This window comes from Gymnoscopelus microlampas (genome assembly GCF_963454915.1).
Source record: "Gymnoscopelus microlampas genome assembly, chromosome: 4".
NCBI lineage: Eukaryota > Metazoa > Chordata > Actinopteri > Myctophiformes > Myctophidae > Gymnoscopelus > Gymnoscopelus microlampas.
In genome coordinates, this window is record NC_139941.1 from 38,852,882 (window position 1) to 38,866,756 (window position 13,875).

General features: G+C 40.3%; 1 protein-coding gene across 1 annotated transcript; it reads right to left on the bottom strand.

Annotated features, from left to right (window-relative positions):
* Positions 1-1,734: 1,734 nt before the first annotated feature.
* tas2r202 (taste receptor, type 2, member 202) lies at positions 1,735-2,875 on the bottom strand (the record flags this gene model as incomplete). Its single annotated transcript, XM_084055495.1, has 1 exon — positions 1,735-2,875. The coding sequence occupies exon 1, from the start codon at positions 2,704-2,706 to the stop codon at positions 1,735-1,737; it is 972 nt and encodes a 323-aa protein (XP_083911621.1). The 5' UTR covers positions 2,707-2,875.
* Positions 2,876-13,875: the final 11,000 nt, after the last annotated feature.

Genomic DNA, 13,875 nt, shown 5'->3' on the forward strand with positions numbered 1-13,875 from the left:
CAAGTATATTACTGTTTTCTAAATGGTATTCCACAGAGCTATTGTCAAATATATTCAATATTCACTTTTTTATGCTAGCTCTCATTTTGACAGTGTAGGTCCTGCCAAGCAAAACACATTACTTTCACTTGAGATATGTGGGGAGAGATAGGAGCAGGACCGAGTTGCCCTGCATCAAAGGAAAAGATGGCCTTTCCTTCTTTGTCCATTTAGCTGCTGGAGCTCCACAGCCTCTGTGGGATTAGAAACTCCATTGTATCTTCACTTTGAACTTCACTAGGTGGTGCCAGAGGGTATGAACTAATGGAGCCCTGCAAAGAGACTGTGTGTGTGTGTGTGTGTGTGTGTGTGTGTGTGTGTGTGTGTGTGTGTGTGCGTGTGTGTGTGTGTGTGTGTGTGTGTGTGTGTGTGTGTGTGTGTGTGTGTGTGTGTGTGTGTGTGTATATGTATGTACTGTATGTATGTGAACCAGCAATCCTCTAGTCACAAGCTGCTTTCTCTTAACTTCAGGCTACTGTCGCCCTATTTGCAGCTATGACAGAAAAGCATTGGATAAAAACACCAAACATTTGTTTTCTGAGTGCTGTATTGCTTTAATATTGAAGTGTCTGCGCTCACCGCAGTTCTGTGTATTTTTCAATACTTCAGATGGACGCTGTTGCATCATCACTATGCAACCACTTCATTGTGGATATATACAGTATAGCATAGGATTCAAAACGTTATTTGCAGTCATTCAATATTTCATGAAACAACATCTTGCCATTTGATAAACTGGTCTGCATTATTTACCTGGCTGTTGAGGATCATACTACAAAGACCACTACAACTATTCTATTCCTAAATTGAATGATTATAATATAGCAGATAATTATATCCCTTTTTAATATAAAATAGAAATACTCCATGACTCTGTGTAGCATCCACTGTTGAATGCAGACAAATACAATTTAGGAATTCAGCAGATCACTCAAAATGACTGTACAATGTGCAAGGTCAGATTAAAGCCTGATTTATACTTACAGTAGCTGAGTGCCTGTGTTACGCACCGAAAATAGCTTAAAATAGTTCTACAAGTTCACAACGTGTTGCGCTGTAACGCAATGTGAACTTGTAGAACCAAGTACAAATCAGGCATGTTCCATTGGATATTTCTAATGGACATTTTGACGTCAACTTTGGATACATTAACTAAGAAAATAAGCTCTCTATGCTTGGCTTATGATATTCTGGTTTGCTCAACAAGATAACCCCCACAAATTAACACATGTTTTGAAAATGTTTGAGCCAAACATGTTCATCCTGCAATCTGCCTACTAGATCATGAGATATCCTGTGTGCAAGTGGAAATTATGGCCAAAGGGTTCTAGTAGAGGAAAGGCCATGGGATCACCAAAATCTGTAGTGTTTATCCTCCGGGGTATGAAGGTGCACAGCACATTGGCAATCCAACCACTCGTTTTTTAGTTGCCTTGTTCCACAGATGGATGGACTGACTAACCGACTGACCTGCTTTCTAGCATGGCTAAAAATCTAACTTCCTAATCAAATCAAGCTAGACCAGAGGACAACTTTTAACATAGTTCAGTAGTACACACTTTATTAAAAAAGCAAATTATGATACTGCACTTTTAATAATCATACATAAAATATTCATGGCTGTAATTGCTTTACAACAAAACCCCACCAATCAAGGATAACGATTCATTTATTTAAACACGACAAACTTAACTTTTAACTTTCAATTTTCTGGGGGGGTTGGACTACTTTCACCTTTAGACAAGACAAACATGGATAGCCATCAAGGCAGACATTATAACCATGGATCAGAGCTTTCCAGAGGCTCTTCTTCCCGTAAACCAGCACCATGGCACTAACGGTGGTGTAGATGGACGTGAAGAAGAAGGTGAGAACAATGGCGTTGTCGTGGTTGACCGCAATCTGATAATTCACATACAGGTCAACCACCACGAAGCACAGGAAGGCAAACACCAGCGACAGTGTCATCCGGATCACCCTCATCTGAGTACCGAGCTTCGGTCCATGGGCGCCGTTGGTACTGGCCTTCATATTGTGTAGGTGGATAGCCAGGTGGACAGTGATGGAGAGGCAGCATTTCATCATCAACAGCCCCGGCAGTACATCAGCCATGACCAGATACAGGGCTTCGTAGACCTGACCAGAGGTGGTGTCGGGTATCATGACCCCGCAGTCTTTGCCTTCGATGTTGTCATTGTCGTTCTCATGGTGGAGGACCACCAACATGGGCATGCATGTGGCGAGACCACACACAGGAATGAGGAAAATGATCATGGTCACGCGTTTCAGGATGGCGGCTCGAATCTTAGTATAGCACTGATTGGGTGTCGCCACCAGCTTAGTGCTGTAGTAGAAAGTCAGGAAGCCTGAGGTCCACATGATGGTGAACTTGAGGCTGAACATGAGCAGAAGCATAATGGAGTAGGACATCTGGGAGAGGAGACACTTTCCGTCCACCTCGTCCATAGTCATCCAGAAGTAGCAGAGAAGCTGATGGGCTCCATTGGCCATAGACAGCGCTGTGATGATGGTTTCGCTCGCCGTCCACCGTTTGTTTTGGTTGTAATGCCACAGGCTCATCAGGAAGATGTATAGATTAAAGAACACCGTTGTCACAGCCAACAGGCCTGTCATTGCCCAGATGGCTAACTTATTAGCACCCAGCATGACGTTGCTCTTTGTTTTCCCTAAACAATGCAGAGGAGATATTTGAAATCTTTCCCCCACTTTTTTTTTCAGATCAGGTCTGCCTCTGTACCACTTGAGTTAACATCAGCAAGATATGTTTGAGGCTGCTCTCTCTCTGTGTGTGTGCGTGTGTGTGTGTGTGTGTGTGTGTGTGTGTGTGTGTGTGTGTGTGTGTGTGTGTGTGTGTGTGTGTGTGTGTGTGTGTGTGTGTGTGTGTTTTTGAAGAGTTCAAAGATTTGTTTTCAAAGATAATCTGATATAAAGAATGCAGTGTTTTTTTTAGAGGTCTTCAGGACAAAATTCTTCATTTCAATGGATTCAGCAGGGTTTTGTCACTTTGCCTGGGGAAAAGATTCACACATTTTAGCTTTGTATATAAATACATTCCAAATAATATTTTTTACGTTTTTAATTAAGCTGCAATAACATGTAAACATAAAAGCATGTCAAATGTGCGAAAAACGAAGCGCAATATATCTGGATTCCGATGGTAAAAGCAATCATAAAACTGTCATGTTAAAAAACACACAAGTCTACCTCATATACAGGTGCCTTCGGGTTGGATCAGGAATTTCATCGTCTCAGACCTCATTAAAAAGTCTTCGTTCACTTTTCTCATTCCTAATAGGATAGGTTGTCTGACTCAGATTCTTTGTTTGTTTACCCAGTCGCCTAAAGACATTTATTAGCTGTGGCACACTGGCGCGCTGCAAGGCAAACACAACTGCCATGATCCTTTATATGCAAGCCTTTAACCGTGATTTGCATCTGTGTTGACAGTAGGGAATTGTGGTTAAGTATTTGCCTGGTCAGAGGGTGAGGTCACAGGATGTGGAAGATGCGTGTTTATTATGCCTATCCGGACAGCATATACTTGTAATGCAGTGAGAGCGCAGTGGTGGAAAGTAACTAAGTAGGCCTACATTTACTCAAGTACTGTACTTAAGTGCAATTTTGAGGTACTGTACTTGACATGTTTCCATACTTCACTACTCCATGCTACTCCACTTCTTCTCAGAGGTACATTTTCACTTTTTACTCCACTACAATTATTTTGAAAACTTTAGTTAAAATTTTAAACTATTTTATAGTTTATCTGTTCGCTCTACTGTATATACTATAGACACTCTTGATGAAGGTCCAGAGGGACCGAAACCTTAACGCTTGAATAACATTGATGCTGCTGAGCAAAAGCAGTGTGCGGGATACTTCTTCATGAATATTTCTTTGTGAATGGTCATTTGTTACTGTCCAATGCACCTGCACCTGAGCTAAGTGGATGTACGAATATTTCCTTTGCATAGTTTATCTATTTCAAAATAGCTACACTATCTACAAGCTCACAGCGTGTCGCATGCTTTCTGGGCTTGTAGATCTGCTATTTTCTAAAACGTTTGACAAATTTGAGTACTTTTACTTTTGTACCGCAAGTATATTCTGATGCCAATACTTTTGTACTTTTACTCAAGTAAAATTCGGAATACAGGACCTTTTTGTAACAGTATTTCTACACTGGTAGACGGGACTCTGAACTGGACTCTGAACTGTCCACAGCTCTCCTCTGAGACACACAGACCAAGTAGAAAAAAAATGGTACCATTTTATCGTGAGTATTAGTGAGGACCAATTATATGAAGATAGGTTGAAAATCGGTGAAGTCGTCCTTTAAGTAAAACGTCAGAGTACTTTTTCCACCACTGTGAGAGCGCCTTAACAACTCAATTCACAGATTACACTTTACGTATATAGGGCTTAGAGAAAACCTAATGCAAATTATTATCCCTGGAGCATGACCACATATTTACAAAAGACCAGAAAACAGAGCAATTTTTACATGAATAAAGGAGGAGGCATCACCTTTGAGTCACCTTCAGGAGCTATGTTTACCTTACAGCATTAGTTGACTCTGGCGGGAACTCATTTTGCAGACCTTTTTTCTTGTTTGTTTTACATTCTGTACTGCATAATTAAAATAACAACCCTGTTTATTCAAGCACAAAGTGATTTTACAATGTCATAAACTATGTTGTGACACTCGGCAATGAGGCCTTCGTTCTTTAAAATGAAAATGTTATGAAGTTATAGGGTATTGATTTCACACAATCAAAACCTTTCAAAAAGTAGATTCAGGGTGCTTATCCTATGCTTATTTTACCGTGTGCTGTGTACACGGTAAAATACTCAGTGTTAATTTAATTCACAGTGCAAATGTAAGGGTCCAATTGGTTACATTCGTACACTCTGAGTTGAGTTAAATTAACACTCAGGATTTTACAGTGTAAAAAAAAAGGGAACTAATAGGCCTAGAAGGTCCTTCCTCATGGGAATAAATACAACCTGTTTTGATAGTGTTTTAGTTTTACCCCCATATTTGATTCTTGAAATGCAATTAAGATCATATTTAGACCGTAAACACTGGCAATAAAACTTTTAAAGGTTTATGCTGAAGTGTTTTTGGTCAAATGTCAAATAAAATTGTATTTATGGGGCAAGTTGCTTGAATTACTGGTATATTTACTGCATTCATGTGGATTAAATGATTTAGGCAATAGATTTGTGCATCAATCACAAAGATTATCTTGTTCTTATCCTCCCTTAAAATGATGAACTGGGCATTTACAAGATGAACTGGGCAAATACACACACACACACACACACACACACACACACACACACACACACACACACACACACACACACACACACACACACACACACACACACAGCACCCTGAGAGCCTTGAGCAGAATGTAACATACAGCAGTTATTAGATGTTTAAGAAAAGAGAACTAATATTTTGAGATGCTTTTAAGCATACAGTAGTTTGCAAAATGTATAAAGATCCAAGTCATAGCTACTCAACAACTACAACTATTAGCTAGATTGCTGACCAGTTTATGAAAGTGTAAGAGTTGTTTGCAAAATGTGAACAAAGGCTTTTAAAACTTCCCTGATATGTTTCAGGGAAGTTTTAAAAGCCTTTGTGTAAGAAATCAAAAGCGTAGGACAAGAGGGTGACACCTGAGTTCACTGCAACCTCATAACATCTTTAGCCTAGTATATAGCCTGACTATAATGACAATGTGACATTACTGTTGAAATGACTGTATACAGGTGTGTGTGTGTGTGTGTGTGTGTGTGTGTGTGTGTGTGTGTGTGTGTGTGTGTGTGTGTGTGTGTGTGTGTGTGTGTGTGTGTGTGTGTGTGTGTGTGTGTGTGTGTGTGTGTGTGTGTGAGAGATATACAGTATATATACTGTATGTATGTATTGACATGAATCGGTGACCACTGCTCTGATCAGTGCAAATCTGCAAATATGCCATATGGACTGGACATGCAAATTAGTCAGTCAAATTAGCCTGGCCTTGAATGTCATTAGTACAAAATAAATTGATTCTTAAGATTGGAAGCCGTGATAGGATAGGAGAAAATTTGATCAATGCATAGCGATGGCTGCACAGTATATTCATTCATATATTCACTGTACATTTATATGTATTGATAGACTATACTATGTTCACTCAGTTGGAGATCCAGTGCAGATACAGTAACTAGCGCAGCATTTTGTTTCATTTTAATTTAATTTTTATCACCTGTACCTTTCCTGTTCTCACTGCTATGACACCTGACTTTCCCTCCGTGGATCAATAAAGGTTTATAGTATATCATTTTGAATATGTCAATATCGCCACTGAATATGCTCTCTTATCTGTAGGCTATAAAAACTGATGACTGTATGGCTGCTTGTCAAGTACCTTCAAGTACTTTCCCTGAATTTTAAATGAATAATAGGCAACGGTAGAATATTAAGTTTAGCTACTTAAGTCATTTTTCACCATTAAACATACAGTAGACCCCACCTGTATTTTAGATGTAGTCAGATCTAAAGAAAATCATTGGTTTGTTCTAACCTTTTCTTAAAACAATGACCTAGTTTGAAGCCACTTATAAGTCCTTTTAGATTTCCTGCAATTGGAAGAAGTGGTGGAAGAAGTACTCAGATGTTCTACTCAAGTAAAAGTAATCTGACTTGAGTAAAAGTACTCAAATCTTTCAAAATCTTTCAAAAATAGCCGATCTACAAGCTCAGAAATAGCCGATCTACAAGCTCACAACACGTTGCATTGTGACACTCATAACATTTGAGTACCACTACCTTTACTTTTGTTATGGCCATTTTTTAAGTAAATAATATATTTCGAAGTATAAAATATAAAAGGCTTCAGTGGTTAATGTATGTTTTGTAAAATATGTTTTTGCCTACAAGTAACTAGTAACTGAAATACTCAAATGAAGTAAAAATGGGCTACCCTCCTTGAATACAGTACTTGAGTACATGTACTTAGTTACTTTCCACCACGATATATTATTTGTGCAGTAGACCTTTTGGCGATCCGTCTGGTGCCACCGTAATTTTTAACAGTCCTTGTCAGTCAAATGAGCTCTATGCACAGCAGCAGCCATATTGAAGTAAGGAAGAGGCCCAATTTCTTCCCAATATGGCTGCTGTGCATAGACTGGTGGTGGACTCACGCTGCTGAGACTTGCGTGACTTTTTATTTAGCGTGGCTTCAGTTTTATTTTAGTTTTGCGTTCTCCGCCACCCCGCAACAACGCTATTTCACTCGCCTAGAAACCAGACGAATCTGTAGCCTCGGCAGATTTGGTCTGGCCCCGCTCGGTTGGGTTTGAGTTTCGTTGCCCCCGAAGGTGCGGGGCACCAATCAGGGCCCAGTATGCAAATACAGTATGGGGAAGGTTTGTCGCCAGATGCATTTGTTTCTACCTACGTAGTGATATTGGTCTGGTCATGCCAGGCTACTATTTTACACACCAGTTCAGTGCTGTGTTAACAGGTCGGTCAGAAAACATTTAGGTAGCACTTTACAATAATGACCCGTTATAAAGCATTTATAAACGTTTATAAGTATAGTTTGTAGACTATTAACAAATCATTAACAACCTGTTTGTTGACATTCGTAAATGATTACTAAAACCTTTATAACTACAGGTACAAATCATTTGTAAAGTATTAGTAAGTAGTGAACTATTCATGAATAAGCCATTTATATACATCTGTAAAAGATTATTAAATCATTTGTAACGACCCATTCTAAAGCATTTATAAACGTTTATAAGCAGTTTGTAGACTATTAACAAATCATTAACAACCTGTTTATTGACATTCGTAAATGATTACTAAAACCTTTATAACTACGGTTACAAATCATCTATAAAGGTATTAGTAACTATTCATGAATAAGCCATGTATAATACATCTGTAAATGATTATTAAATCATTTGTAACTGATGTTACATAATATATACAAGCTATTGGTAGCTTGTTCATGTTTAACATATGCTTTGTTAAACATTCCTAAAGTATCTATAAATCCTTAGTACATGTTATTATGTGCCCTATAGTAAAGTGAAGACAGTTCATCATTTACAACTGTCTGTTAATGTGTTTGTTCATGTTTAACATGCTTTGTAAAACATTCCTAAAATATCTATAAATCCTTTGTACATGTTATTATGTGCCCTACAGTAAAGTGAAGACAGTTCATCATTTATGACTGTCTGTTAATGTGGACTTTCTCCTTACCTGTTGCAAACTACCTGGCTTTCATGAATGCAGACACCAAACAATTACTAGAATTATCATTCATGTTAAGCAAATGATGCGTAATACATTCGTAAAGAGTATGTAAACCATTTGTGGTGTTAGGGACCAAAAAAGTAACTACAAAGTACTACCAATCAACTCTAAATTGCCTGAAACGTACTCCTAACAGGTTTTTGGGGGGACGATTTTGGCCTCCACACTTAGTGATTATTTCGGATTTAACTTTCGTTTCGGTGGTGACCAACTTTCGTTTCGGTAGTTTCATTACAAAATGTAAGTTGTGTAAAAAATAATCTGACTATACTAAGTTGTTATTTGTTTGTTTAAGTCAGGCTATACTACTCAGAGTCATAAGTTTACAAAATGTACTAAAGTACAGTGAACGTCTGTGCGGTTTGTCTTCATCACTGAAAATAACGTACATGTAAACTGATGTCATGTGCAGTTGGGGTGAAGAAACACAACCATTTCACTCCTAATAATACCTATTTGATTTGACATCCTGACTTGCTGCTGTAGCTGAGGCTTGAACCTGTTACCTGCGGCTCACTAGTCAGTGACTCTATCCATTCACCTACAGCTGTTTCCTTGGAATCTGTGGTTCTGAAACGTTTTGTTGTCAACCCCCCAAATTGACATGTATTTGGGCAGTGGACCCCAATGTGAAAAGATGTAGTGTCAGGGCCCCCCATGAAAAAGATTTATATTTATGCTGTAACACATTTTTTTTAAAGTTATTTGTCTTGTTTGATGTTCAAGTCAAAGCACCAGGAAGGCTGTACTTGTCAGCCGTCTGTTAGCTCAATGGGTTGAGACGCAGTATTCATGATCCAGAGGCCATGAGTTCAAATCCCATTGATGTCTTTCCTATGATTCTTTCCTTTGCAGACTGGCTTCCAGAAGATCAACTGAAAACTACCAGGAAGGCTATATTTGTCATCCAACTGTTAGCTCAATGGGTTGAGACGCAGTATACATGATCCAGAGGCCATGAGTTCAAATCCCATTGATGTCTTTCCTATGATTCTTTCCTTTGCAGACTGGCTTCCAGAAGATCAACTGAAAACTACCAGGAAGGCTGTATTTGTCAGCCATCTGTTAGCTCAATGGGTTGAGACGCAGTATTCATGATCCAGAGGCCATGAGTTCAAATCCCATTGATGTCTTTCCTATGATTCTTTCCTTTGCAGACTGGCTTCCAGAAGATCAACTGAAAACTACCAGGAAGGCTGTACTTGTCAGCCATCTGTTAGCTCAATGGGTTGAGACGCAGTATTCATGATCCAGAGGCCATGAGTTCAAATCCCATTGATGTCTTTCCTATGATTCTTTCCTTTGCAGACTGGCTTCCAGAAGATCAACTGAAAACTACCAGGAAGGCTGTACTTGTCAGCCATCTGTTAACTCAATGGGTTGAGACGCAGTATACATGATCCAGAGGCCATGAGTTCAAATCCCACTGGTGTCTTTACTGTGATGCTTCCCTTTGCAGACTAACTTCTAGAAAAACAAGTTAAAACCACCAGAAAACCTGTAACTCTCAGCCAACAGCATAGCTCAACTGGTAGAGCGGCTGTCCAATAATATGACTTGACTTGACTTGAGTGGGTTCGATTCCCACTCGAGTCAAGTGTCCCCGGTAACTTGGGGCAACGGATAAATTGACAGATATCCTTAGTGATGCTTCCCTTTGCAGACTAACTTCTAGAAAAACAAGTTAAAACCACCAGGAAACCTGTAACTCTCAGCCAACAGCATAGCTCAACTGGTAGAGCGTCTCTCCAATAACATGACTTGACTTGAGTGGGTTCGATTCCCACTCGAGTCAAGTGTCCCCCGGTAACTTATTGGACAGACGCTCTACCAGTTGAGCTAAGCTGTTGGCTGAGAGTTACAGGTTTCCTGGTGGTTTTAACTTGTTTTTCTAGAAGTTAGTCTGCAAAGGGAAGCATCACTAAGGATATCAGTCAATTTATCCGTTGCCTCAAGTTACCGGGGACACTTGACTCGAGTGGGAATCGAACCCACTCAAGTCAAGTCATGTTATTGGACAGACGCTCTACCAGTTGAGCTAAGCTGTTGGCTGAGAGTTACAGGTTTCCTGGTGGTTTTAACTTGTTTTTCTAGAAGTTAGTCTGCAAAGGAAAGCATCACAGTAAAGACACCAGTGGGATTTGAACCCATGGTCTCTGGATCATGTATACTGCGTCTCAACCCATTGAGCTAACAGACGGCTGACAAGTACAGCCTTCCTGGTAGTTTTCAGTTGATCTTCTGGAAGCCAGTCTGCAAAGGAAAGAATCATAGGAAAGACATCAATGGGATTTGAACTCATGGCCTCTGGATCATGAATACTGCGTCTCAACCCATTGAGCTAACAGATGGCTGACAAGTACAGCCTTCCTGGTAGTTTTCAGTTGATCTTCTGGAAGCCAGTCTGCAAAGGAAAGAATCATAGGGATTTGAACTCATGGCCTCTGGATCATGTATACTGCGTCTCAACCCATTGAGCTAACAGTTGGATGACAAATATAGCCTTCCTGGTAGTTTTCAGTTGATCTTCTGGAAGCCAGTCTGCAAAGGAAAGAATCATAGGAAAGACATCAATGGGATTTGAACTCATGGCCTCTGGATCATGAATACTGCGTCTCAACCCATTGAGCTAACAGACGGCTGACAAGTACAGCCTTCCTGGTGCTTTGACTTGAACAACAAACAAGACAAATAACTTTAAAAAAATGTGTTACAGCATAAATATAAATCTTTTTCATGGGGGGCCCTGACACTACATCTTTTCACATTGGGGTCCACTGCCCAAATACATGTCAATTTGGGGGGTTGACAACAAAATGTTTCAGAACCACAGATTCCAAGGAAACAGCTGTAGGTGAACGGCTCACTGACTAGTGAGCCGCAGGTAACAGGTTCAAGCCTCAGCTACAGCAGCAAGTCAGGATGTCAAATCAAATAGGTATTATTAGGAGTGAAATGGTTGTGTTTCTTCACCCCAACTGCACATGACATCAGTTTACATGTACGTTATTTTCAGTGATGAAGACAAACCGCACAGACGTTCACTGTACTTTAGTACATTTTGTAAACTTATGACTCTGAGTAGAGTATAGCCTGACTTAAACAAACAAATAACAACTTAGTATAGTCAGATTATTTTTTACACAACTTACATTTTGTAATCAAACTACCGAAACGAAAGTTAAATCCGAAATAATCACTAAGTATGGAGGCCAAAATCGTCCCCCCAAAAACCTGTTAGGAGTACGTTTCAGGCAATTTAGAGTTGATTGGTAGTACTTTGTAGTGACTTTTTTGGTCCCTAACACCACAAATGGTTTACATACTCTTTACGAATGTCTTACGCATCATTTGCTTAACATGAATGATAATTCTAGTAATTGTTTGGTGTCTGCATTCATGAAAGCCAGGTAGTTTGCAACAGGTAAGGAGAAAGTCCACATTAACAGACAGTCATAAATGATGAACTGTCTTCACTTACCGTAGGGCACTTAATAACATGTACAAAGGATTTATAGATATTTTAGGAATGTTTTACAAAGCATGTTAACTCATTCACTGCCACTGACGTAAAAAACGTAATTATTTCCAATTACCAAACCTGCCACTGACGTAAAAAACGTAATTTTAGTTTTTTGGGTTCATACACTAGATTGCACTCTCACCCAACTTGTGACAAAATGTGAGGATCCTGTGATCAATAGAAAGCCCAAAATCACGTGAACAACCACTTCATCAAAACAAAGGCAGATCAAAGAAAGTCAAAACCTTTCCCATCATCCGCCATGGTGCTATTCAGCCACCTGTACAGTCGTTCTGGTCGCTGTGACCCATAACACACGATCAGACCAAAAGCCGATCAAAGGGAGCCGTCACCCACGTGATCAAACAACAGCTGATGTGTGTGCATGTGAAATGGTACCAAATGTCACCCTATCAACAACAATGGCGCTGTTCCTCAACTTGAATCTTAGTTTGAGGCACCGTGGACTCTCTGTGAACCGAAACAAGCAATATAAACACCACCTGATCAAAGGATCTAAATCAAAACAGAAGCTTATAAAAGGGAGTGAGCGACGTTACCTTGTGTTCCGCGGAGTAGGTCGTTTTGAGAGAAAGCAAGCCAGTTGAGTTGAGAAGAGAAGAGAAGAGAGAAGTCCATTGATAGTGTGTAGTAGTAGTAGTAGTAGTCTAGTATAGCGTCCAGTCCACATAGTCAGATAGTCAGTTAGTTTTATAGTCTTTAGTTTAGCGTCCATATAGTGTGTAGTAGTAGTAGTAGTTGTTGTCCAGTCCACATAGTCAGATAGTCAGTTAGGTTTATAGTCTTTAGTTTAGCGTCCATATAGTATTTAGTTGTAACGTTCACATAGTCTTTAGTTTATAGCATCCACAGTCTTTAGTTATAGTGTTAGTCTTAGTTAGTCTTTTAGATAGATCTGTTGTCTGTGTGTGTCTTGTCTGTCTTGTGTGTGTGACAAAAAAAAAAAAAACCCCAAAAAAAGAGTGTGTGTGTGTGTGTTAGTTAGTACAGTCAGTCAGTCTAGTGTATAGTGTCAGTGTGTAGTGTGAGTTTAGTGATTTTATTTTATTTTGTGAGCTAGTTTAGTCTCTCAAAATGCCGAAGCGCAAACAGCCTGATGGGGGTCTTCCTGTCGCCGATCCACTCGCCGGTTCAAACCGTGGTCGTGGTCGTGGTCCTCGACCCATCGCTGGTCCAGCCCGTGGACCTGGACTGGGACGTGGACGTGCCGGTCCTCCCGGGAATCGAGCGCCTAGACGGGGCCGTGCGCGCGGTGGCCCTCGCCCTGCAGCCAGTGCTTCAGCCCCTGGACCCAGACAGCAGACACTTGATGAGATGTTCCATCGTGCTGTGGTGGACCTTCAGCCAGAGACTGACTCCGATATTTCTGGCGGTGAGGAACCGATGGATCTCTCAGCCCCTCCAGTGCTTGCTGTCCGTCGGAGTGGCAGGCCCAAGGCAACCCGGCGAGAAATCGCAGAGTCTCCGTACAACTCCCAAAGATCTCATTCTGACCCGTCGTCTTCAGATGAGGAGTTGCACGAGCTGTGGGTCCCGAGGAGAGCCGACGTAGTTGATTCGAGAGGTATGTACATTTGATATCGTTTTTGAGATGAAATGAATGTATTATACTGTACATCACTCTGGTTGATGATAGTGTCTGCTAAAGCCTAAATGGTAAATGGATTTTATTCTCGTGTGCATTCACTAGCCCTGAGTAATGGTGCAACTTGTTCCTGGTTTTTGAATCGTCTCTATTTACATCCCATACATCTACATAAACCTTCGGATTTCAAATATAAAAGCCTTACCCCACTGCCAAGGATGTAACAAGATAAACGCCTGGGTCTAAGTACCCGTATTTTCCATATTGTACAATACAAAGCATTATAATCCGATCGGTAGCCATTTGCTCAGAATTTTCACAACTACGCGACCCTATCAGTTGAGAGGTGTAATTGCACTC